At 47.9% G+C, this 24,819-nt stretch overlaps 1 protein-coding gene across 4 annotated transcripts in view; it reads left to right on the plus strand.

Moving 5' to 3' along the window:
- UNC13D (unc-13 homolog D) overlaps positions 1–24,819 on the plus strand; it is a 707,512-nt gene that overhangs the window by 566,737 nt on the left and 115,956 nt on the right. For all 4 annotated transcript variants that reach the window (XM_086930728.1, XM_086930726.1, XM_086930727.1 and 1 more), the window contains one exon: positions 11,401–11,472. In XM_086930728.1, coding sequence (XP_086786854.1) covers positions 11,401–11,472 — 72 coding nt within the window. The remainder of the gene's footprint in view (positions 1–11,400; positions 11,473–24,819) is intronic.

Raw genomic sequence — 24,819 nt, forward strand, 5'->3', positions numbered from 1 at the left:
AATTCCATCCGAATCTCAACCAGCTCAGACGTCAACCTCGCTAGCGCCGAACACCTCCACTTCCAGATTCACACCGACCCCAAGACCACACTCAGAGGCACCCTCCTCTACAGGCCACCAGGACCCCGAGCACAATTCAGTGAAGACATCACTGACTTTATCACCCCACACGCCCTCCCCTCCGAGGACTACATTCTACTGGGAGACCTCAATTATCATCTGGAAAAAAGTAACGACAGCAACACCACCGCCCTTCTGGAAAATCTCGCCAACCTCGGACTCAAACAACTTGTTAATACCCCCACTCACCTCGCAGGTCACACACTCGACCCTATCTTCACCTCCAGCAAACATATCTCCTTCAGCCACACCACCACCCTCCATTGGACGGACCACAGCTGCGTTCACTTTATCTACAATAAGACCACAACCCACAACCATCCTCAACCTACTCTGCGAAGAAACTGGAACAAAATCACCATCGACAAGATCTCCTCATCGCTTCTCCATAACCCACCTGCCCACTCATCGAACGCCAACCAAGCAGCCATTAACCTCACTCAATGGCTAACCAACAGCGCCGACAACCTAGCACCCTTGAAAAAACGTCAAATCAAACATGGCAACAAAAGTGCCCCCTGGTTCAACGATGATCTTAAGAAATCCAAGAAACTCTGTCGCTCCCTTGAGAAGGCCTGTAAAAAAGACCCAAACACCAGCACCAGAGACGCCTTCAAAAACGCCACTCGCATACACCACCAACTGATCAGAACCGCCAAGAAAGCCGCTTTCAAAGACCGACTTGACAACAACACCCACAACAGCAAGGAATTATTCAACATCGTCAAAGAATTCACCAACCCCACTGCCATCTCCAACGACATCACTCCCTCTCAAGCCCTTTGCGACTCCCTAGCTTCGTTCTTCCATGACAAAATCGCAGACATCCACAACAGCTTCGACAACCAACCCGGAGACCAACCCACCCATCCTTCTGCCACACCTTCACCCCCCTTGAACATCCTTAATGACTGGAGCCCAATCTCCACGGATGATACCATCCGCCTGATGAACTCCATCCACTCAGGATCCCCCTCAGACCCATGCCCTCACCACATCTTCAACAAAGCAGATTCCATCATCGCACCCCGCCTCCGAGATGTCATCAACTGCTCCCTCACCTCCACCACCTTCCCAGATAGCTGGAAACACGCCGAACTCAGCGCCCTTCTGAAAAAACCCACAGCTGACCCCACCGAACTCAAAAACTACCGCCCCATATCACTCCTTCCTTTCCCGGCCAAAGTCATCGAGAAAGCTGTCAACAACCAGCTCGCCGCCTTCCTCGAATCCAACAAATCCCTCGACTCTTCACAGTCCGGCTTCCAAGCCAAACACAGCACTGAGACCGCACTCATCGCAGCAACAGACGACATCCGAACTCTACTGGACAATGGTGACACCGTCGCCCTCATCCTCCTCGACCTCTCCGCAGCCTTCGACACAGTCTGTCATAGCACCCTGCTACAACGCCTCAGTAACATCGGAATTCAAGGAAAAGCACTGGAGTGGATCACCTCGTTCCTTGCCGGAAGAACTCAGAGAGTCCGCCTCCCACCATTCAAATCAGAAGCCACTGAAGTCATTTGCAGCGTGCCACAAGGATCTTCACTCAGCCCCACCCTCTTCAACGTATACATGAGCCCCCTCGTGGCCATCGCACGTCAACACAACCTCAACATCATCTCCTACGCTGATGACACTCAACTGATCCTCTCACTCACCAAAGACCCTAACACCGCCAAAACCAACCTACATGAAGGAATGAAAGAAGTAGCCGAGTGGATGAAGCACAGCCATCTGAAATTGAATTCCTACAAAACAGAAGTCCTTATCTTAGGTACCTCCCCCTCCGCCTGGGACAACTCGTGGTGGCCAGAATCCCTTGGAAAAGCACCCATCCCAACAGACCACGCACGAAACCTGGGCATCATTCTGGACTCCTCACTCTCGATGACCAGACAAATCAACGCAGTTTCATCATCCTGCTTCAACATTCTTCGCATGCTCAAAAAAACATTTCGCTGGATCCCCACTGAAACCAGAAAGACGGTCACCCACGCATTGGTTACAAGCCGCCTGGACTACGGAAACACCCTATACGCCGGTACCACCGCAAAACTTCAGAAAAAACTCCAACGCATCCAGAACGCATCAGCCAGACTCATTTGAGACATTCCGCGTAAAGATCACATTTCTGGTCACCTGAAAAACCTCCACTGGCTCCCCATCAATAAGATGATAACATTCCGCCTTCTAACCCACGCACACAAAGCACTTTACGAACTTGGACCCGAATGCCTCAACACACGACTTTCCTTCTACACCCCCTCCCGCCAGCTTCGCTCCTCCCACCAAGCCCTTGCTGCTGTACCTCACATCAACAAAACCACCATGGGAGGAAGATCCTTCTCCTACCTGGCAGCTAAAACCTGGAACTCACTTCCCACTCACCTTCGCCTCACTCAGAACCACCTAACATTCAGAAAGCAACTTAAAACCTGGATTTTCGACAAGTAACTCCCCACCCTTCTCCAAGCGCCTTGAGACCCTCTGGGTATGTAGCACGCTATATAAATCACTGTATTGAATTGAATTGAATCGCGTACCCGGGTCATTCGGTCACCAATAGACCCCGTGGTTAATCGCTGTCAGCTGAGAAACCCAGTAATATCATCATAACAATTTAGCGTGAGTTTGGTGAACGCAATACGCAGCCTTCCGTCACCCACCAGCTGTCGCTGGAGACCCTCGAAATCCTTGAAGTAGGAGGCAGGCACCGGGTCCATCGTGTTTTGGAGCGCATAGAGGGAGCTTGGGAGCACCATCATCTTGAACAGGGCGGCCCTTCCCAACATCGACCGAGGGAGAGCCCGCCAATGCGCGACATCGCCCCTGAGCCTCTGTAAAGGTGGGACCAGATTCCTCGCATACCTGAGAGCAGGATCGAGTGTTATATATATCCCGAGGTAACAAAATTCCTCTAGAGCCACTGCATCCGGGCAGCCCCGGGGGATCGCCGGCGGCTCCCCAACTCACCACAAACACGACTGACTTAAGCCAGTTCACAGTAAATCCCGAAGATCTCCCATAAATTGCCAATATATCCAAGAGACAGATCAACTATCCCCTAGGGTTTGTAAGATACAACAATACATCATCCGCATAAAGAGACACCTTGTCTTCCCAGCCTGGAGCCCACCTCATACCCCGGATAGACAAATCCTGCCGTATCCAAGCAGTCAGTGGCTCCACCGCCAAGGCAAACAGTAGCTGGGACAACGGGCACCCCTGGCGGGTGCCCCTACTAAGAGAGAAGTCATGGGACTTGCGGTTGTTAACTACTACTCGTGCTATCGGATCAGAGTGTAAAAGACATATCCAACCACAATATTCTGCCCCGAAACCCAACTTGGCTAAAACTGCGAACAAGTACGGACATTCCACACTGTCGAAAGCCATTGTAGCGTCCAACGACGCCGGTTCCATGATTGTGGAACCTCTCCCCAGCACCCCATGAAGGCGCCTCAGATTAAGAGCTGTATTTCGGTGGGGCATAAACCCCGACTGGTCGGGGTGAATCAGAGAGGCAATCACTTTAACAAGTCTCGTTGCCAATAGCTTAGCAAGAACCTTTGGCTCCACATTTAACAAGGATATGGGCCGGTATTCTGCCCAGCTCGTCTTGGGCTTACCTTCTTTTTGTATAACCACTATGTTCGCCACCTCATCATCCGTGATGGGAGAATTCAAGTATGCTTTATTCTCCTCCGAGAGGGTGGGGAGTTGTATATCTCTGAGCATCAATGCCTTTCCAAGCTCAGTGTATTTGGCCTCAGCGGTGTATGCGGAGCAAAAATGACCCGCAAAGGTATCCGCAATGGCATGTGGGTCTGTGACCAGAGCCGCATATGGCCCCTCTATTACAGGTACCACCCGGGACGCCCACTCCCGCTTATCCAGCCACGCTATCAATCGTCCTGCCTTATCCCCAAGCTCATAGATCCTGCCCTAACCTCCCTACTCTGTGCTCTTGCCCTATCTCTCATAATACTCTGGAACTCATCCTGCTTGAGTCCAACCATATGGAGCCCTTCCGGGGTGTGCCCCCTAACCAGATCCTCCTCCGCCTGCACTACTTCTTCCTCTGCCTTTTTGAGCTCGGCCACCCTCTCCTTCTTTTTCCCTGCTATCTCGGACAACGCCTCCCCCGGATAACCGACTTGTAGGCCTCCCACAATGTCTGTGCCGACTCCACCATACCAACATTCTCTTGAAAGTAAAGATCGGTGACTCTGATTAACTTGCTTTGTGACTGAGGGTCTTTAAGATACCATGGATTAATGGGAGCTACCCTACCGACATTGACATAATCCCATTCCATGTGGACCCACACAGGAGAGTGATCCGCGATCCCACGCCCCAGATGGTGGACGTCCCGTATCAAGTGGGACAGCGCTCCCGGGACCAGGATATAGTCAATTCTGGAATACTGTGGTGGGCTTCCGATATGTGTGTGTACTGCGATTTCCCAGGATGATACTGCCGCCATCTATCCACCAGTCCGAAAGTTTCCACCAGTTCAGGGAGCCACCTCAAGGGCGGTTGGAGGTGCCGCAGAGGGTGCCGATCCTCCGCCCCAACATAACAGAGTTAAAGTTTCCGCCCCACACCACAGTGCCCATAGGTAGTGCGAGAAACACTGTGCCAAGATCCTTGAACGTATCAGTCTGCAAGCCAGGGGGGACATATACAGAGAAGATAGTGGCCACCCTACCCTCCCAGAGTCCGGAGACTCCAACATACCTCCCACATCTGTCTGCCCATGTGTTCTGGATCATGAAGGGAAAGGAATTTTTAATCAGGATATCAACCCCCCCTGAAACCAGACGTAAAACCAGTGTGAGCCACCAATTTAAAACCACCCTTGTGAAGCGCCATACATCTATTTCCCACCAGATGGGTCTCCTGCGAAAGAATCATGTTGTGGGCATGTCTCCTGATATACTGGCTGACCATCCCCCGCTTCAGTTTGGCCCCCTGGCCGTTCACATTCCAGCTGAGCACTTTCACCCCGATCTCTTCTGATTAAGTGACATCCCGCCCCCGCACAAGAGTGGCCAGCCCTGCTGCGCTATTACGCCTGGCCGAAGAAAATATATATGAAAAACGTAACACAAAAGAAAAAGGAACCCAGTCCCCCCATCCCCCACCCTGCACCCCTGCACACGGTGTTTGCCCATCCCCAACTAGCAGGGTGCCAGTCGCCCTGCACACAACAACTGTATCAACTAAGCTACTAAATCAGTTCCTCTCAGAGTCCCATTGTCCCTTACACATCCAATCTTCTGTAGAGATATGCAACTGCCTGGCGGCTTCAATGTCTCCGATGCCTGACGGGTCTAGTTCAGACCAGAAGAGCGAAAATCGGCTCTATTCCGGTTCCGCCGTCTCCTGCTCCTCCGATTGATCCGGAGGTCCTGGGCACTCACGAGGGAGACTGTCCATCTAGTCAGCCACAGTTTCTGGATTGTCAGAAAACCAGGCGCTCCATTAGCCTCCACTCTCAAAGGTGCTGGGAACATCATGGCATATTTCAAACCCCTGTCACTCAGCTTCTTCTTGACCGCAAAAAAGTTCCATCGCTGCTTTTGGACCACCTGCGTAAAATCCGGGAAAAAGGAGAGGGCAGCGTTCTCATACTGAATGGGCCCCCCGACCTCGCCGCCTGCAGGATTACGTCTCTACCTCGAAAGTTCAGGACCCTGGCGATCATGGGACGCGGCGGGCCCCAAGTCTCGGTCTCCCCCCGGACCCTGTGGGCGCATTCAATAGTGAAGAAGTTACTGAGGCCTATAGGATGGAGATGTTTAAGGATTAGGTCCTCCACAAACAAATCCGGGGCGGGGCCCTCCATTTTCTCGGGTACCCCCAAAATACAGACGTTGTTTCGCCGGTCCCTGCCTTCATATTCGTCCAGCTTACGTTCCGCCAGTTCGTGCGAGGATTTGAGCAAGCCTGTCATGTTGCAGTTGGGCCACATCATCCACTAGACTGGCAGTCTTGATGCCCAGCGACTTGACCTTCTCAATAACCTTGGTGAGGTCAGCTCTTATTAAATTGACTTCAATGGACACCGTGTCTAGCTTCGTGTCCAACTTCACAATTTGCTGTCCCAGGGAGGATGTAACACCATGTATGGCTGCCATAACATCTTGCAGCGTGATTTCTACCCCCGGGTCCGAGGGACCCCAGGGGGGATGCTTCTCTCCATCTTGTTTGGACGCCATCTCATGAGCTGGCCACCTCCTGGTGCGATCCCCAATCCAGCAACTCAGCGCAAGGGGTTTTCCACACCTCTGCTTTTTGGCACAACTATCCCTTCACCAGAGTCATCAAGCCAGTAAGCCGCCAGGGGGGCCCCCACTTTAACCACTACACTGGCCCCGGTTGGCCTGGTCAGGCTCCAAATCAGTCACTGCTACCAGCTTAGCCCTCCAGGACCATAGTACCGCACAGCACCAGGTTTGCCACCACTTCGCAAGCAGCACTTTGGGCGAGGAGCGTTCTCGTCCCGGTCACCGCACCTCCACCAATTCAACTCCCACTCATGGGCCCAGAGGCAGGTGTTCCAGAGTTCACTGGGGCCAGTTATTCGTCTCCCAGGCCCCCTTTCACCTTTAAATGGCACCAGTTCACTCGGGACAGACTGATGGAAGGTGGGGGCGCGCACCGCACAATCTCGACCCCCACTCACCCCTCACCTAAGCCAAAGAGTCTTGCGTCTGCCTCCGACGATCTCAGGCGGCCCGCAGGTCCCAGGGCTTCCCCAGCGCCTCAATCCGTCCTGTGGAGGGGGCAAGAGGGGGCTCGCCGCACCCTGCGAGCACCCCCGGTACCGTCAATGCAGATCGTGGCCGCCGCTGCTCCCAAACGCTCCTTGAAGGGACCTGACCGACAGCTTCCGGTTAGGGTCCCCGCTGCTGTTGAACTCGGGGGCGGCCACTGCACCAACTTCAGCCCCCAGCTCCAACTCCGCGTAGGCCCAGGATCAGAGTGGGCTGATCTCCGGCTCCCGGCCGTGTTGGAGCACCGGATGTGGCCCCAGATTCTCTGTCGGGTCTCCAGTAGCGATTGCGGATCTCGGAGGGCAGGATAATGTTCAGGATGATGGGGCCAGCGAACGGACTTGGTGGAGCGGAGAGCTCACATGGCCATCTTGGTCAGGCGCGCATCTCCTCCCCTATGGCTAGGGTATCTATTGTACGTTAAGGAATCTGCGGTTAGTAGTCTCTATCAGATGTACAAGTTACTTACCTTCGATAACGATGTATCTGGTAGAGACGATTCTAGCCGCAGATTCCTTCATGTCCTGCCCTTTCTCCCCTTTCTGCAAGGGCTTTTAGCTTGGTCTTTTGCTCTCACCTCCTTCCAGGTGGCTTGTCTTCTGCGAGTGCCTCTTTCGTTTCCTCCCTGGCAGGATGCTTCGTTCTGTTTATTTGTTTCGCTCCTTCCTTCCTGTTACTTGGACGGTAGGTTCATGTGTACTTCCGCATCCCTACACCCTGGTTTTTTCCAGTGTGGGGACTACTTATAATCTTCTCCATTTTTTCTATTGCTTGGGGTTCCTAACTCCTTTGCAGTCCTCTGGGCTGGGGTCTCTTGGCTGTGCCTTGGCCCTTAGCTTCTTACAGGGGATGCAACACTCTTCAGGGTGTTGTCTTGGGGTAGCTTGTCGTTACTCATCTGTTCCGGACTTGTTGCCCCTCACTGGTATAGATTGTGAGTGCAGACTTTCTGTCGTCTGCCATGATGTTTTTCACATGTTTTTCTGCTTCCAGGGAGGATATCGCCCTTACTTTGCAGGGATGCTCCCCGGAGCGGTGCTCTGCTCTTTCCTTCCATTACTTCCAGTGACAGTGCCTGGCACTGTTACTAATGGTGCTGTTTCTCACCATTTGCTTCTTTCCTTCTGTTTTTCTGATTTTTTCGCACACTGTTCCCATATTCTCACAGTTTTGTTGGTGATGGCTCCGCGTTGTGGCGTGGAAAATTTCTCCGAAGAAAACTGATGTCAGCGCGCTGGGATGGGACTTATGTGACCTCACTGATGTCACGAACGCGGACGATGTCAGGGAGGAGTCACGTGTTGCCGTCTTCCCAGCGCGCAGAGATGCTGTGGCAGAAAGTTTTCCGGATCCAGTCTCACACCTGGGGATAATTCTACGTTAAGGAATCTGCGGCTGGAATCGTCTCTACCAGATACACCGGTACCAAAGGTAAGTAACTTGTACATAAGGCTCATGGGTATTCCTTTTGTGCCTTTGCACTCATGCCTACTTCAATTTCTATAATAGAAAGTGGCATTTCTAGTTTCTATTACCTCACTCGGGTGTGTTAGTGAGCTCCAGGCATTAGCCTTAGATGAACCTGTCTTTCAAATTCATGAAGACAAACTGGTTAATCGTACTAATCCTAATTTCATACCTAAGGTAGTTTCACAATTTCACCTCAATGAATCCATTGAGCTCCTAGTTTCTTTCTCTCACCCTGATTCCGTTGCAGAAAGAGCTCTTTATACCCTAGATTTAGAAAGAGCACGAATGTTCTACATAGATAAAACTTTCAAAATGTCATGAAAACAAAACTGTTCTTTATAGCCTTTTCTCCCCCTCATAAAGGCAACCCAATATCCAAATCCGGCATAGCCAGATGGATAGTCAAATATATTCAAACTTGCTACATTAAAGCCAAAAGTCCTTTAACTGTTACTACTAGAGCACATTCCACTCATAAAAAGGCATCCACTATGGCCACTCTATGAAATATTCCCATAACTGACAGTTGAAAAGTAGCTACATGGTCTATACCACACACATTTACCAAACACTACTGTGTGGATGTTTTTGCATGCCAACAAGCCAATGTAGGTCAGGCAGTGCGATGTACCCTTTTTCAAACTACTACAACTCCCAGATGCTAGCCACCGCTTCCAAGGAGAGACTGCTTTACAATCTATGCAGAGCCTGTGTATCTACAGACACACATGCCATCAAACAGATTGTTACTTACCCTATAAGCATCTGTTTGTGGCATGTAGTGCTGTAGAGTCAAATGCGCTCTCCCTGCTCCTGGGACACCTGCGGCCATTGCAGTTACGTTTGCACATTTCTCTAATACATTTATATTTAGCATGGAAATCTTTATTCTTACATATTCATTGCACTCCTTTCTCACCCTCCTGCTCTGAAAACAATCTAACAAAGGAGTCGATGCCCATGCACAATATCACTGAGAGAAGGAGTCATCTTACCTTGTGACTTCGAAAGAATTCTTCGGAGAAAAACAAGTTGCACAACTCCAAACCCAAAACTAGATGGCAGGAGTATGCAGAGCATGTGAATCTACAACACTACATGCCGCAAACAAATGCTTACAGGGTAAATAACATAATCCTTTTGAAAGGTCTTTAACATATGTGTCCGCCTTCACCGTTTATCATGTCTCAGTGGGACCTCTGTCTTGTACTCACATTTCTGATGTGTGCTCTTTTTGAGCCACTACACACCTGTTCTCTCAGCCTACTTACCATCAATACGTCCTTACTGGCAATAACATCTGCCCGGTGGGTCCGTGAGTTTCAGGTCTTGTCATTTAGCCTCCGTACCTAACCATTTTCCCAGGCAAGCTGGTTCTTCGCACTAGAGCTTCCTTTCAGCCGAAAGTTGTCACTCCCTTTCACATTGGCCAATCCATCACCCTACCTATCATTCATGCTCTGTCGCATCCCTCTGACGAAAAGGAGTGTCTCCATTGACTGGCCCCAAACAGAGCATGGTCGTTCTACCTTCACCGCACGAAAGAGTTCCGGGTGGGTGACCAACTCTTCATGGGGTATGTCAGAGCAAAGAAGGGGAAGGCTGTGCATAAACAGACCATGTCCTGATGGATCGTGCTCTGCATCAAAACCTGCTATACACTGGTCAAGAAGCAATTCCCTGAGGGTTTACGTGCTCATTCCACCAAAGCTAAGGCTGTTACCAATGCCTTAGTACGCGGAGTTCTGGTCATCTGCCAGGCAGCAACGAGGGCTTCTCTGGACACGTTCACATAGCACTGCTGCCTGCAGGTGTTTTTAGTGGGAGTTGGTTTCACAGACCCACATTTGGGGAAGTATTGCTAGGGTTTCTATTTTAAGATAAGTAATCTGCGGCTACAAGTCTCTTATCAGATTAACAAACATCTCACCTTTGGTAACGCCTTATCTGGTAGAGACTCTATCTAGCCTCACATTCCTTACCAACCCACCCATCCTCGCCACTCTGTGAACAAATTTCTAGGGTTAAGGCTGTTTCCCTTTCAGAGCCCTAGTTTTCCACACCAGTGATCAATGTTCTTTGTGGCTCCGCACTCCTGGCAGGGAAAGTCACGAAAAGAAACTGACATCAGCGCGCTGGCGTGGCGCCTGTAGGCACTGTGCACGCCACGTCTGGTGTAGACGATGCCAACGATGCCATGTGGAGCCAAACAACTCCACCTACCGGTGTGTAGGAGTACTGCTCACGAAAACCTCCAGATCCAGTCTGATGCCTAAGGATAATTCTAAGGTAAGGAATTTGCAGCTAAAGTCTCTACCAGTTAAGGCATTACTATAGGTATATAACTTATTCTTTAACAAGTGTGGTAGAGGTACGGGGATACAGTGGTTGTTATGAGAAGGTCATTGGAAATTTGGGTGGAGCTGCAGTGATTAACAGCCACGAACAATGTAGTTGGGACTGGACAGTACGTTTCACAGCTTTCAGAGCTGTTGGTGCATGTCTCAGGAGACCGTGACACCAGGTGGTAATTAGATGGTTACTCTGGGCTTCTGAATATCACCAAAGACACTTAAATGTTCAGATTCTGAGAAAGGCGAACTAGTCAAAGCTTGTGTTTTTGTTTTTTGTGTGGGGAAGGGAGCTTTGGAAGGCGCAGTGCATGTAGTAGTTATATAGCATGTTTGAAATGCAGGTTACATTCTGGGAGGTATTTGGAGGACATTTGAGGTAAGGAGGATGCAGAAAGGAAGTTAGAATCACAGAGGATGTGTGAAGCACAGACAGCACACCATAGGTTCAGATAATGTGTCTGAGGCATAAAAGTCAGGCATGTGTTACAGAAAGCATGGAAGAGAAAATGTCAGAGGCATAGAGTGTATCGGAGAAGGTTTGGAAATTGTTGATATTGGCAAAGACACACTGTGTATTAGGTGGTACAGTGTGTGTCTGAATGGGCATTTACAAGGTAATACAGTAGTGACTGTCCTTCCTAGACTTATTCTCATACTCTTTCCTATAGAACCTGGAGCTCTGCTTCCATGCTGAAGGATGTGGTTTACCAATGGAAAGCCTGCACACTGACACTTTCACGGTAAGTCTTCTAGTGGTCAGCTTGGGGTCTGAAAGGCACATGTGTGGACCAGAGAACATTTGGATGTGGTAATCACTTGCTGTGTAATGGCAGGCAGAGGCATCTTGTTGCCTCATGCTTTTGTCACCCTGCTCACATACAGATTAGCTGCAAATGAGGAAATGCCTTCTCAGTAGCTCGTAGACAAAGCAGAGGTGGTTCAACTTTGCAAACAATCTAGACACATCCTTCTTTCTTTACTCACTTAGTTTTGAGAAGAATTCACATGGTAGAATGTAATTAAGTAGTAAATAAAGCTGCAGATTCCAAGTCTTCCAATTATAGATATATGTTCATAGCATGTGTGTCTGTAGTTGCAAATGGATGCATACTCCTGCTATCTAATGTTAGACTCAGACATTACAAGTTGTTTTTCGTGCGACGCCCCTAGTGCACAATGTGCATGGGCACCAACTCAACCTTAGATTATTTAGTTCTGCTATTGGGTTTGGGAGTGCTTATTTATGAACCAGGTACAACTCTTCAACTGGGAACAATCAACATACACAGCCCTCAAAAGAGTACATAGTTATTTCTACCCTTGACCACAACTGATCGATTCAGTGCCAGTTGGATGGCACTCAGTCACTGACAGCTCCAAACCTCTTCAAACAAAGAGGTCTTTCCCTTGGGGACTTTCGGCAGATGGAATGCACATCTTTTTAATTCTGCCCACAGTGTTATGCCAGATATTTCTGGGCTGACCACCACTAGGACTGTAACCTGTGCTTCTCCGAGATCACCAGGAGTTGGTATGCAATTTCTACCTCACCTTCTGGTGCAAGAAGACGTTGAGGTACCAGAAGGAAAGTTGCTGGGCACACCCGAAAATGCCGAGCAGGTAGTTATAAGACACCCTAGGCCTCTTTGATGAGTTCAGTTGACAAATTAATTAATCAATTAATTTGTCAACTGAACAAATTAAGACGTTTATGTTCGGAAGACTGTGTATTCAGAACTATTCCTACATGTGCTAGAACTACTTTGGAATTATCATTTGACGTGGGGATTAGTTTGTGTATTCAACAGTTAAATAAGCACTGGGTTGTTATATGGATGTTAAGAGTGAGAATGTGTTGTGGTTGTGGAAGAGTGTTGGATTGATTGTGTGAGTGAAAGGTTTTGATTGATTGGGGGTGTCCCCTTGAAGTGTAGTTAGTTGTGTATAGGGTTTTGTCTACTTGGTTCTGAAAATAAAAACAATAACTGATAGATTAATCTCCAAGTGCATTTATATGTTTTAGTCATACATGCAGTTGAAAAATCTATTCTCATAATCATTGCTCAATATTGGCAATTGTTTAGTTTTTCACCCTTAAGAGAAAAGACATCTTTTATGGAAGAGCAAACCTCACACACATAATAGTGTCATGATTCATCATCAGGTCAGTGCCAGCAGGGCTACCCAACCTCCTCCAGGGCCGGATTGGCTGTAGCTGGCACCGATCATTTCCCTGGAAAGCTCGAGGAGTGGGGGCCAGTTTTGTAGCAGTGCTGCAAAATGGCCCCTTGTAACAAAAGTTGGAGCAGTGCTTTTTGCTAGCACCCCCCGCCCTCCCTCCCAGGGCCTGTCAAGCAGCAATCTGCGAGAGCTGGTTGCTGTTCCCAGTCCGGCTCTGACCTCCTCCAAAACTTAAAGGAAGGAGAGAGTCCTTAGATAACAACTACTGGACAAGGTGGGTTCCAGACAATCTAAAAATACCTCAGAGTTCCTTGGTATGTTACCTTTATTGGTGAGGACCCATGGTATATTTAAAACCAGGAATGAGTGGGCATACAGAGGATTATGGCTGAAACCCGTCTCCTATCTGCCAACATGTTTCTGCCCATCAAGGGGGGGGCTTAAGAACTTTGGTATACCAACAGAGTCTCCAATCTCTGAGTCATCACTACTAGTTTCTCAACAAGTTTTGTTGCAGGTACACTCTTTAAAAGATAGTATGACCTGACAATTTGCCCATCATGCAGTTCCCTACCCAAAAGCCATGGATTAGGTTAGGATACTACTGGTAATGGAGATATGTGGTCCAAATCAGTTGCCTGCATAATGTTTGGCAAGCAAAGACACAGTAAATGGACTTGATTGCTATAATGTTGCCCATTTCCATAAGCATAACATATTTCTGCAACTACTTGCTGATCTGAAAGGGACCCCTACTGTATGCCCAATCAGGCACCTTTCACATATGTAACGTATGTGGTGTTGTACAGCTGTTTCTCCATCTGTGGTGTAACCTCCTGCCCCCTGGGGCCTCTTAGCTGTGTGTTGAAGGCCTCTGATGTTCCAAGTTGGAAATATGTACTCACTGGTGTCCGTCATAAGTGCTCAGTGGTTAGGTAAGTCCCCTTGTCATTGTGACCCATCCTGGTCTCCTCTAATGTAAAAGTATAGTGCCATTCATTGACTCTTTAGTTCAAGCGTGTGACTCAGTCTGCCTTTGTGTTTGCAGTTCATGGCTGCCAGCAATGTGCCCCATGTCTACATTCCTCTTCGACAAAACAAGAATTACAAACTTACCCACCAATGAATTCCTTCCCTGGGCGAGACTGTGAATTGCCAACAATCCAATAGAGTACTAAAGCCAGCTCGAACCACTCAGAGCACGATTGACCAATAGGCCAAACTCTAGAGGGGAAATGCTTACTGATGTATGAGGAGAAAGGGAGATAGTGCCACATAATACCTGTTTCAAAACTTCAACCTGCAGTGTGGGTTTAAATCAGTTCAGAGCCACCATCAGCAACAGCCTCAACTCTCTCTTGATCATCAAGCAATTTAATCTACCATTCGAGATGTCAGGGGAGGAGGCCTGCCACTCTAGTCATCCTTGGAGCTATCCAAGGCAGCAATCGATTCTGATGGATACCTCTAGCTGCTGGTTCCTCACCTTTTGAATATCTCTGGGTGCCAGACGGAATCGGGAATTTTTCATATCAGTTGCTCCCACATGCTGGCATGTGGCGCCACCGGACTCTTATGGCGATCTCTCACCACCTCAAAAGTGACCGCACAGAGCCGTATATAGGCACTGCTCTTGTCTGCTGATGCCACTTCCTTTTTTATATAACCTTTGACATCAATCCAATGCTCTCCTCCCTACATTGTTGGATTCTTACCAACGCTAAAATCTTCTGTTCTACAGACAGTGTACATGGAAAATGTCTCCCTGAGAAGTCGTGCTTCAGACCGTGTTGTGACTACAAGAAGCAGATGTCAGTCCTGGATCCACACAATGTCTGCCTGCGGAGTTTAGGGATTAGGCACTACTTGAAGTCGTGAGAAAATGTCTCCCGATGCACATAAAGGCCACCAGGGAGAAGGAGGGCAAAACTGCTTGGAAAAGAACAAAAGGCAAGTTAAGTCACACTTTTTGGGCTCACTGCTGCTCCAAGTTGTGGGCCCTTTCCTGTTCTAGATCCTAGTCCCACCCCAAGCCACCATCATTGGGGTGGTCAAAGACAAACCCAAGGGCATATCAGGCCAGAAGCCCAAGAAAACCAAGCAAAACTCATCTCTATCTCACTCCACCACTCGCAACGTAGTCGGCACGCCAAGGATCCGACTCTGGCACAATCATCCAACTCTGAGCCTATTACTTCCAAGGCTTTTCCCAATGTATTCCAAGTTTCCTGGGCCATCAAGGACCCTGCAGAAGATAGAGGCCTTGAGGTAGATCGTGTTACAACTGTACAGGATGACTGTGACTCCCTTTGAGTGCCTTCAGGCACTAGGGAGCAACAGGGCCTCCCAGTTGGACTTCCGCCTGTGGATTCGGCCCTGGTGGCAACTAACTCGTTGGTGCCTTCACCTGGCTTCTTGCCAGCACTGGCTAATGCTTGCACGTGCTGCATGCCTAATCTGTGCATATTTCCCCAGTGCTTACAACGATTCCAGCATCTCTGTACTGAATCCCATTCCAAAACCCATCTTGTATTTGGATTTGGAATCGTCCCATGCCAGGCCTATATCTCATTATGAGATCAGCAAAACACAGCCCGCCCATCTTTGGAGGATACGCAGCCTCTCCTTGACGCCAGCACTACAAGAGGCTGGCCCCCACTGAGCAGAGTGTCTCTGTTGGAGTATTCCACAGAGCAGTAGAAGTGGTAGACTTAAACCTCTACCCAATTGAAACCAAGACAAACCTTTTGAAGGACCTATTACAACCTTGGCCTGCAACCTTAAAGGCCCTTCTGCCTTTCAAGAAGGCCCTAATGGAAAATGTGATTGCAACGTGGGTATTGCCGATTTCATCCCCTCCTGTAAGTTGCCCTGTAACTTCCCTTTGCTATTTACACAAGTTGACCTCGCACACCAAAAGGCTGTATGGCAAACACAATGTTAGTATTCAATCAACATTCATGTTGTAGCTAAGGTAAAGTAAAACTGTTCTCCCAAGGAATTGGTACAAGTCAATTTTTCTTCGTTATGTTCTCTTTATTGATTGAAACACTCGCAGATAAAAAATAGCCAACGCGTTTCGTCCGTGACCGGACTTCTTCAGGGCTTTGCGCAGTGCGTTCCTATATTAATGGTCTCATCCGTCCTGGCCGGTGTACAGATAGTCAGATTTATGATTAAAGAGTTCGCGGATTTAATTATACATCCTTTCATATATGGATCCAGTAGGAAGTAGCAAGAGATCAGAAGGTAATGCCTTAAATTCGGCGAGTCCGTCGTGTGTGTGTGTGGTCGTCTGGAATCCGGATACCAGACGACCACACACACACACGACGGACTCGCCGAATTTAAGGCATTACCTTCTGATCTCTTGCTACTTCCTACTGGATCCATATATGAAAGGATGTATAATTAAATCCGCGAACTCTTTAATCATAAATCTGACTATCTGTACACCGGCCAGGACGGATGAGACCATTAATATAGGAACGCACTGCGCAAAGCCCTGAAGAAGTCCGGTCACGGACGAAACGCGTTGGCTATTTTTTATCTGCGAGTGTTTCAATCAATAAAGAGAACATAACGAAGAAAAATTGACTTGTACCAATTCCTTGGGAGAACAGTTTTACTTTACCTTAGCTACAACATGAATGTTGATTGAATACTAACATTGTGTTTGCCATACAGCCTTTTGGTGTGCGAGGTCAACTTGTGTAAATAGATATACAGAACAAATTCATTTGTTCTAAATTGGGTTCTAGGGGGTTGTAGCCCGGACCATTCGCACCCTTGCTTTGAGTAACTGTTGGGAATCTGACGTGTGGTGCGGCACTTAAAGCCCCAATCCCCTTTCTTGTTGTGATAGTTAACTTCCCTTTGCTATCCTGCCTCCCTAACCCAGTCCCGGACTCCCAAGAGCCTAGTAGTTGAGGCATCTACTATTAGGGTTAAATCAAATGCATTCTCTACTATGCCTCCAGGGAGGCATTCAGAACTCATCAACGCTTTTGAGAAAAGAGTCTTTTCAGCTTTATCTTACAGTTTCTGACTGCTGTTTACCTGCAGGGATGAGATATTGCTGGCCATCCCTGATGGATTTCAAACTCCTGTGCTCAGAATATCCATGACAGGCAAGGTGCAGCTAAATATGTCTTGAGAGCTGGGTCTCCACAAAATGATTGTGTCTAATGTGCCATGGGCACCAGTGTTTTGTTTCAACACCTTGCATGGATACATGCCACAAGATTTACTGGGGACACTCCGGCATTCCTAATAGACATGCCTTTTGATGGCTCTAGACTTTTTGTTGAATAGGATTATTTCCGCATTGGAATGCTTATGGCTGCTATGGCACTCTCCCTGGGTCTGAACTCTTCAGTTCCTCAGTTACAGTAGCAGTAACAAGCAGTCGAAGGATGCATTTAGAGACTACTCGCATGGCCTCGCCTACAACCAAAGACAGCCTTTGGCTACCTGTGCAGCACCCAGTACATCCCTTTTGTGGCTTGACAGGATGCAGTGGTATCAGAGGTCATGCATTCCACCAAGCATAGCAATGTTCTTGCTCCTCCTTGCCTGCCAAAACTGTAGCCAAGCCACAGTGATTTCTGTTCCCATAGTTATGTTTGGTCTGTATGGGAAAATATATTTTTTCTAACCAGTTGGCATGCCTTACATCAGATCAGTGGATGTTGCTGGTTATTCTGAGAGGTTACTCCCTGCCCGCCACATCCCCTGCACAATATAGACTGCCTGTTTCACTCGGACTCTAGTGGATGATGCTGCTATCCTTCTTCAGGAAGTTCAATCACATTTGGCCTAAGGGGTCATAGAGATGGCGGCAGAGGTAGAATAAGACCTGGGGTGTCTCCCACTATTTCTTGGTGCCAGATAAGATGTTAGGCACTGGCCACATTTAGATCTTCATCCTCTGAATGCCTTCATGCTTAGGTACAAATTCTTATAGAGACTTCTAACGTCAGATTATTCACCTTTTGAATATTCTCAAGGTAGCAGATTGGATCTACAAACTTTTGAGCATTACCTCTGCACGCCAGTAGGTGGCTACTTGCGGTTCCACACTGGCGCCATTCCACTCAAAAAATGACATGCAGAGCCTATATAGGCACCACTCCCGAAGGCTGACGTCTGCTCCTTTCTTTCCATGCCACCAGGCCCAAATCCAGAGCTACCTCTCTTCTCCCAGAAAGACGTTTACCTCCCAACTTTTGAAAAATCCAGTGTGCAAAGGAATGTCGCCTCCCAAAACAACAGGTTTTAAACCCTGTAAGGACTTTCGCAACAAATGTCTGTGACAGAGCCTCATAATATTTGCCTGTGGTGCCTAGGGTCGAGCCATGATTCTAAGGCCTGAAGTGACTGCGTGTGGGTAAACCCGGAGGTCATACAAGACCACAAGGCAAAACTCAGTCGCCTAGCACTGGAAAATTGGTGATCTGGTCCTCCATGGAGCCGAAACTCCATATCAAATTCCTACAGCTCCACGCCATTCAATTTGCTCTGAAGGCTTTTCTCACAAATATTTAACAGACAATCCGACCGCCATGTGACACTGCAACAAGCAGTGCAGTGTAGAGTTGTGGGCCCTATGTCAGGCGGCACTGTGTCTTTGGAAATGGCTGGACCCTCAGAGGATTTCCTTTTTTGGCAATCATTTGATGAGTTCTCTGGACACCCAGTTCAATAAATTGAATTGGCATCAGCTGACAGACCGTAAATGGCATACTTTTCCTGAGTTGACTCAAGGCATCTCTCAGTGAGGAATGGCTTGGTTGAATCTTAATTTCAGATGAGAATGTGCAATGTCACAATTACTGTGCTCTGGGGGTTTCTTGTATGTCTTCCACCACTACTTCTCCTGCCATGAGTTCTGACATCAACACACATGGGCACAGCCTATATGCGCCTCCATGTAGGAAGCTGGCTCTTTATATGGTAAACCAAAAAGAGGTATACCATGCAAAGAGTCCAGGTATTCCCTTAATAGTATACAGGGGCTTGCTCTTGCAATCCCAATGTGCTCTTCTAGGGGGTAGTGTGGTTGAGCAGCATTAGGCTGAATAACACATATTTTTATATATATATATTTAGGTACTAGAATCAATACGATCAGGTAGGTACGGTTTTCAAGAGAAATACTTTTGCATTTGAAAAGTCGACTCCATGCATTTTTCAGAAGCTGTGATGGGAGAAAAAACAAGTACGGCATTCCAGTACAGTACTGTGACTTCCAAGACCAATATCCTGGACTTAAGGTAGGGCAAGGTCCAAGGCAGCACCAACAAAATCCCACCAGCGGCACTAAGACGGCCGGGTGAAGGTGTCATATAGCTACTTCTTTTCTATATACTGTGTTAAGTTAGCATGAGCTCATTAAATGTTTAAACGCCATTTTACCGTTCTGCCTCATTTTGCACACGACACATAATTGTTGATTTAGCTTTCAACCCAGAAGAGCTTCGTGATTTACTTGAGAAATAATATGTTATTGCTCTGATATCAGTTTTGCTCGGTACACTGTCTGCACAGTGAGTGCTGAAGGCTGTAAGGATAACTAAACATGATGTTGTTGTGAGGTCTGATCTTCGCACGTCCATAGACATAGCACACATGCTGCTGCCAAAATCTGGCTCTAGGCGGGTTTTATATGGTTGTGCTGCACACACACGAGACACACTTGATGGGGCTTCGCATGCAGAGAGCTGGTGGAAGATGATGTGATATTCTGCCACTGAGATTTTGAGGTATGAGCCCGCCCTGCTAAAACCCAAATGAGACCTTCATAGATATAAAATACTATGCTAAATAGGGAGGGTGGGAATTAGGTATTGTTAATTCCTATTCATTACAGCATCTTAGTATGCTGTCACCATTCGCCTTTTATGGACTAGTAACTATGCTGATAACTTTGTTGCTTATAATATGTTTGCTAGTATTGTACAAGATACTGCGTTTGAGAACCTTGCATTAGTAAATAAATATTTCAAACATGCACGTGTCCTCTTTTACTCCACGTTCTGGTGTGTAATGATTATATAACGAAAGAGTGTTCATGTGTTCCACGATACCTGAGGTAATCTAAGTTCATGTTCTGGTCTGTCTAAGCATTGGGAGTTTGTTATAACCAATGAGACACTGTAGCTAGCTTGGTAAGGGGATTTTGGGTACTGAGGTGAGTTTTGGGCCATCCTAATTCACCGAGGTTCCAGGTCTCTATGCACAGTTCTGTAGGAGAAAGGAATTCCCGCTACAATGGGGTGTGACACAGAGTTGGATGCCCAATGGAAGGCAATAGGGATCAGTCTTCATGAAAAGTGGCTGCAGGTTTTGACTGGAAGTCCAGTCAGGCTGAACCAACAGGTGGGCTCAGGCCTCATGATGCTCGTGGACACAGTTGGTCCTCTTCTCCATTGACCAGGGAAAGCTGGTGTAGAAGTATCTTTAGGCATCGGGTCTTTGTCACTGGGAGCGATCGCAATAGAGGAGGCCTACAAATAAAGCTGCAGGCAGCGTCGAAGTCCACAACGGGAAAACCCAATGTGGGCTTTGAGTCTGGGGGCGTCTGAGGACCTCGTTGCCGCGGTTGGCCAACTTCAGCTTGGGTTAGGCGACTCGAGTGCCGTGGTCCTTTCTGGTGTCGGGTTCTCAAGGTCTTGGAGCCTCACAGCTCACTCTTTGGTACCTGCAAGGTGCAGGACAGGGGAATACCTCCATTGCTCCACTGGAGTTCTTGGTCCCTGGGTGAAGTGCTTTGGAAATACAGCAGCTGAAGGTCAAGTTGTCTTTTGGCTCAATTGTCAAAGTCAGCAGGCAGACTGGCAGGGTTGGCACAAATTAAATTGCTGGGTCTTCTGTTCTTGCTCTTTGCCACTCTTCACATAAGTCTTATTTCAGGTTGGCAGGATATGATTTTCTGGTGCCAGGGGCTCCCTTAAATACTACATTAAGGGGGTTTAGGGGAGGGGAGGGTAGTAGCCAAAGGGCTACCTACCCCCGGATTACTACCCCTCTTATATGATCGCTTCTCGTCGGAAGTGGGCATAACCCTGTCGCAGAGTTCCTAAGTTTGCCATTACAAAGATGGCCAACTCTGAAAAGTTCAGGTAGCCCACCTTAGGTGCCTGGGGATGGGCACACCTACCGGACTAGCTAATTTTCTCGCCTGTCCCGGTGCCAAAGCGGGTTGGCTTCCCCTACTGTGAAGGGAGCCTGATTTGCATATCAAAAGCAGTGGCTTCTTTGATGCTTCCCTGCCTTGGAATGCGGATCAGCAGGTCATCCTGTGGGAGACGATAAGTACACCCTCTTCCCAAGCAGGGTTTGTTTCTGCCCTCCTGAGGGCAATGGCCCTCGTCCTCTGGGGTCAGAAACTTGTCTCTGATAGCATGCTGGCAAAAATCAGTCAGTCTGCACACCAGTGGCTGGTAGGTTTTCAGGGGGCACCTTTAAGGTGCCCTCTGGGTGCATGCATTAATAAATCTGACACTGGCATCAGTGTGGGGGTTTATTAATACGAGGTGTTTGAAACTAAATATCTCTGTTTTCTAGTGTCCAGCACATGCACTTGCAATGGCTTCCCTGTTCACTTGTACCGGCAGTAATGGAACTAACCTGCACAGGGGCATATCTGCCCATGCAGTAACACCCTCACATGTAGTATAGTACACCCTGCCTTCGGACTGTAAGGCCTGCTTTAGGGGTGACTTACTTGCAATGCATGCAGTGGCTTCAGGCACGGCACACAGGGATATATGCCATGTTTTTTTCTCCCTTTTGTCTGCAGTGGCCGTCTGTATGTGTTTGGTGAGGGGTTCTTTAGGGTGGCACAATTTGTGTTGCAGCCGTTAAGGACTCTCTTTAGCCTCCTTGCCCTAGGTACCAGGGATACTATTTACTTGGGACATACAGGGGGTGCTAAAGGTGTTGCCAGTTGGGTGTACAATTGCACAGTTTTTGGGAAAGAGGTCTGGTACTGGGGACCTGATTAGCAGGGACCCAGTGCACTTCTCGTGAAAACCACATCAAATACCAGGCAAAAGGTGAGGGTGACCATGTCAAAAAAGGGGACTTTCCTACAATGTGGCTAAGCACCCTTCTACTAAATCTATATATATGGGTCATTGGGTGAAGGTAGTGGCCCGGTAACGGGCCTTAATGTAGATCCTCTACAAACCAGGTTTTCGGATGTTTTGTTTGTTGTCTTTTTTTGGTGCCTTATCTAGCCTGGTAGGGCTTTACAGTGGGCACCTTTAAAGGTTTTCAGCTCTTTTGGCCTTTCTACTTTTGTCTGACCAATCTTAGTTATTCATGCCTTAATTGGTGATGTACTTTGTGAAAGAACTTGCATACATGTTCCTACTAACACATTTCATTATGTGACACTTAAATCATAACTTGAACCTTAGCTTCCAGATGTGCATGTCTTTTGATCACATATATAGCTGTTTCTATGACAGTTACTTCTGCTAGACTTGTCAGTAAGCTGGAGGCACTGACAGTGCAACCCTAGTAATCCACCTGCTTCCTTGAAAATTTGTGCTGTGGACTCATGCTTCATTTCTGCTGAAAGTCATGTCTCCTTTCCAATTGAGCCAGTCCATTTCCCTCACTGCCTATTTCTTTTTGCTCCACCCCTTTAAGGAGGAGGAAAGGTTCACCCGATGGATCCAAAAAGAACTATGTTTTTTACATGAAGTACATGAAGGCGTACCTAATCAATCACCAGCTTCTCTTGGGCCAATTCTAGGAAAGGAAGGGTGGTGCAGGAATTAACCCTGTCCAGGTGCCTCACTACCCACCTCAATGCCCCCAAGGACCTACAAGCTTTTTCCCTAAGAGCGAAGGCTGCTGTGACGGTGTTGGTGTGGTATGTTTCAATACTGGACATCTGCCAGCCTGCTACATGGGCATCTGTGCCTTATTTCACCAAGCGCTACTGCCTCAGCAGTCCAGTCCACAGAGTGGCCATTTTACCAGCTCGTTCCTGCAGGACTTCTTGATGTGAGTGCATTCCTCAGACACTCCCCTTTTATGAGATACTGCTTTGGCATATAAACTATGATGAATCCGAAGTTAGAAGTATCCATTAGAAAAACAAGTTCCTACCTTTGGTAACACTCTTTGTGTTGGATACTCTACCTAAATGCACATTCCTCTTAACCCTTCCTCCTCCCCATTCTGTTGCATGGACTTGTGTAGTTATGAAAAGGCTCCAAGATAGATTTGGCACACTGGTGTCTCCTGCCTGTCACAGTCAATCCGCTTCCAAGGATGCAACAAAGTTCAAGATAGACAGACATGAGTGCACAGGAAGAGTGCCTATATGCGACTCTATGCCATCACTTACAGAGGCGATGCAAAATCGCCATGGAGGCAGACGGTACCACCTGCCAGTATGCAAGAGCAATTGCTATGCAAATTTCCGATCTAGTTTGGTGTCTGGTGATATTCAAATGTTGAGGAATCTGCGGTTAAATAGAGTATCTAGGAGAAAGAGAATTACCAAAGGTAAATAACTTGGTCTTCTTTCTCCAAGAAGTCAGTGTCTTTTCTGCAAGGGGCCCAAGCCAGGTGCTGATTCTGCAATTGCTGCTTCTTTTTGCACAGCACTTGCTGCTTAATTTTGAACTGGAGTAACTTAAATGGCTAAGTAACTTGAGGGGCCAATAGTCATTCAGTTGTCCTGCATCTCCTCCTATTACATTAATTCCAGTGTTGGATATTGGCTAGCTTGCTCACCGCTTATTGCCCCTCGATGTTTGACCTAGATTAGACCTCCTGTAGGTTCGCAAAGATCACCCCTCTCTTGACCAGCATTTTCAGTTTTGCCAGGAAGAGAAGCAAGGATCGGAGGTTTAACTTAAGATGCTGCACTTTCTTGTGTTGCACTGCTGCCATGTAATCTGGGAATTGAAGGATGTTTTGCACTGCCTATTTCAAAGAGCCCAGAGTAAGTCCCATTCCTTGTAGTGCAGTAATCTTGCCATCACTGGTTGTGGTGGCATACACAGCCTAAGGTTGTTTTAGGAGCCATGTATGCTCTTTCAATTTCAATACAATTTGACAAGCCTGTTGTGGCTGAGACCATGCTGAGCCAAATCTCCAGGAACGTGTCCATATCTCTGCCCGTGTCTTTGCTGATAGAACCTTTGCTGTTATTCACTGGGACTTGCCCGTGGCATCTTCTGTGTGATACTCCAGAAACCTTATTCTTTCTAGCATGTCCGGCTTCTGAGCTTTTATGTTCATCATCTCAGGTACCAGTTGGCCAGGTTGGAGTCATTCTTTCAAATAGTTACCTCTGATCAATCCCAAGTCTGTGGCAATGGAGTCTATTTTGTTGGATTGGTTAAAAATGGTCTATTCAGGCAGCAAACTGTCTCTTTGTATGAGTTCACTTCCTTCTGTTTGCTCAACCATGCCTATTGATCGGTGGGCATGGCCTATACCATGGCCAAGTAAGACATGTCCTCTTTAAGCTCCAGGCGGAACTGTAATCTATATCAAATCCTTCCAGCCCTGAAGTTTGCCGGGCTGTCTCCATACACGAGCGCCTTTGGGGTGTCCCATATCTGTCGCTGAGCCCACAGCTGAATCAAGGATCGGCGTGGTAGGGCAGACACCCGCTTAAATCACTGACACGCAATATGACAAGTGACAAGGTGCTGCTGGAAGCTGGACGGGGTCCCAGCCCCACTCCCACGCCATTTTGGTTGCCTTCTCTTCTTCTCGCCCCCCATTCCTGCACCATGCTTGTCCGTTGCAGTGGCTGAGGGTGATACAGGAGATTGGATCACCGGACGAGGAGCCGGCCGAAGAAGATTCTGTGTGGAGTCCCCCGGAGAGGAGGAGAAGGCTTGTGCTGAGGCCCTGGGCTGATAGCTACT

Source organism: Lissotriton vulgaris, chromosome 7, assembly GCF_964263255.1.
Source record: "Lissotriton vulgaris chromosome 7, aLisVul1.2, whole genome shotgun sequence".
NCBI lineage: Eukaryota > Metazoa > Chordata > Amphibia > Caudata > Salamandridae > Lissotriton > Lissotriton vulgaris.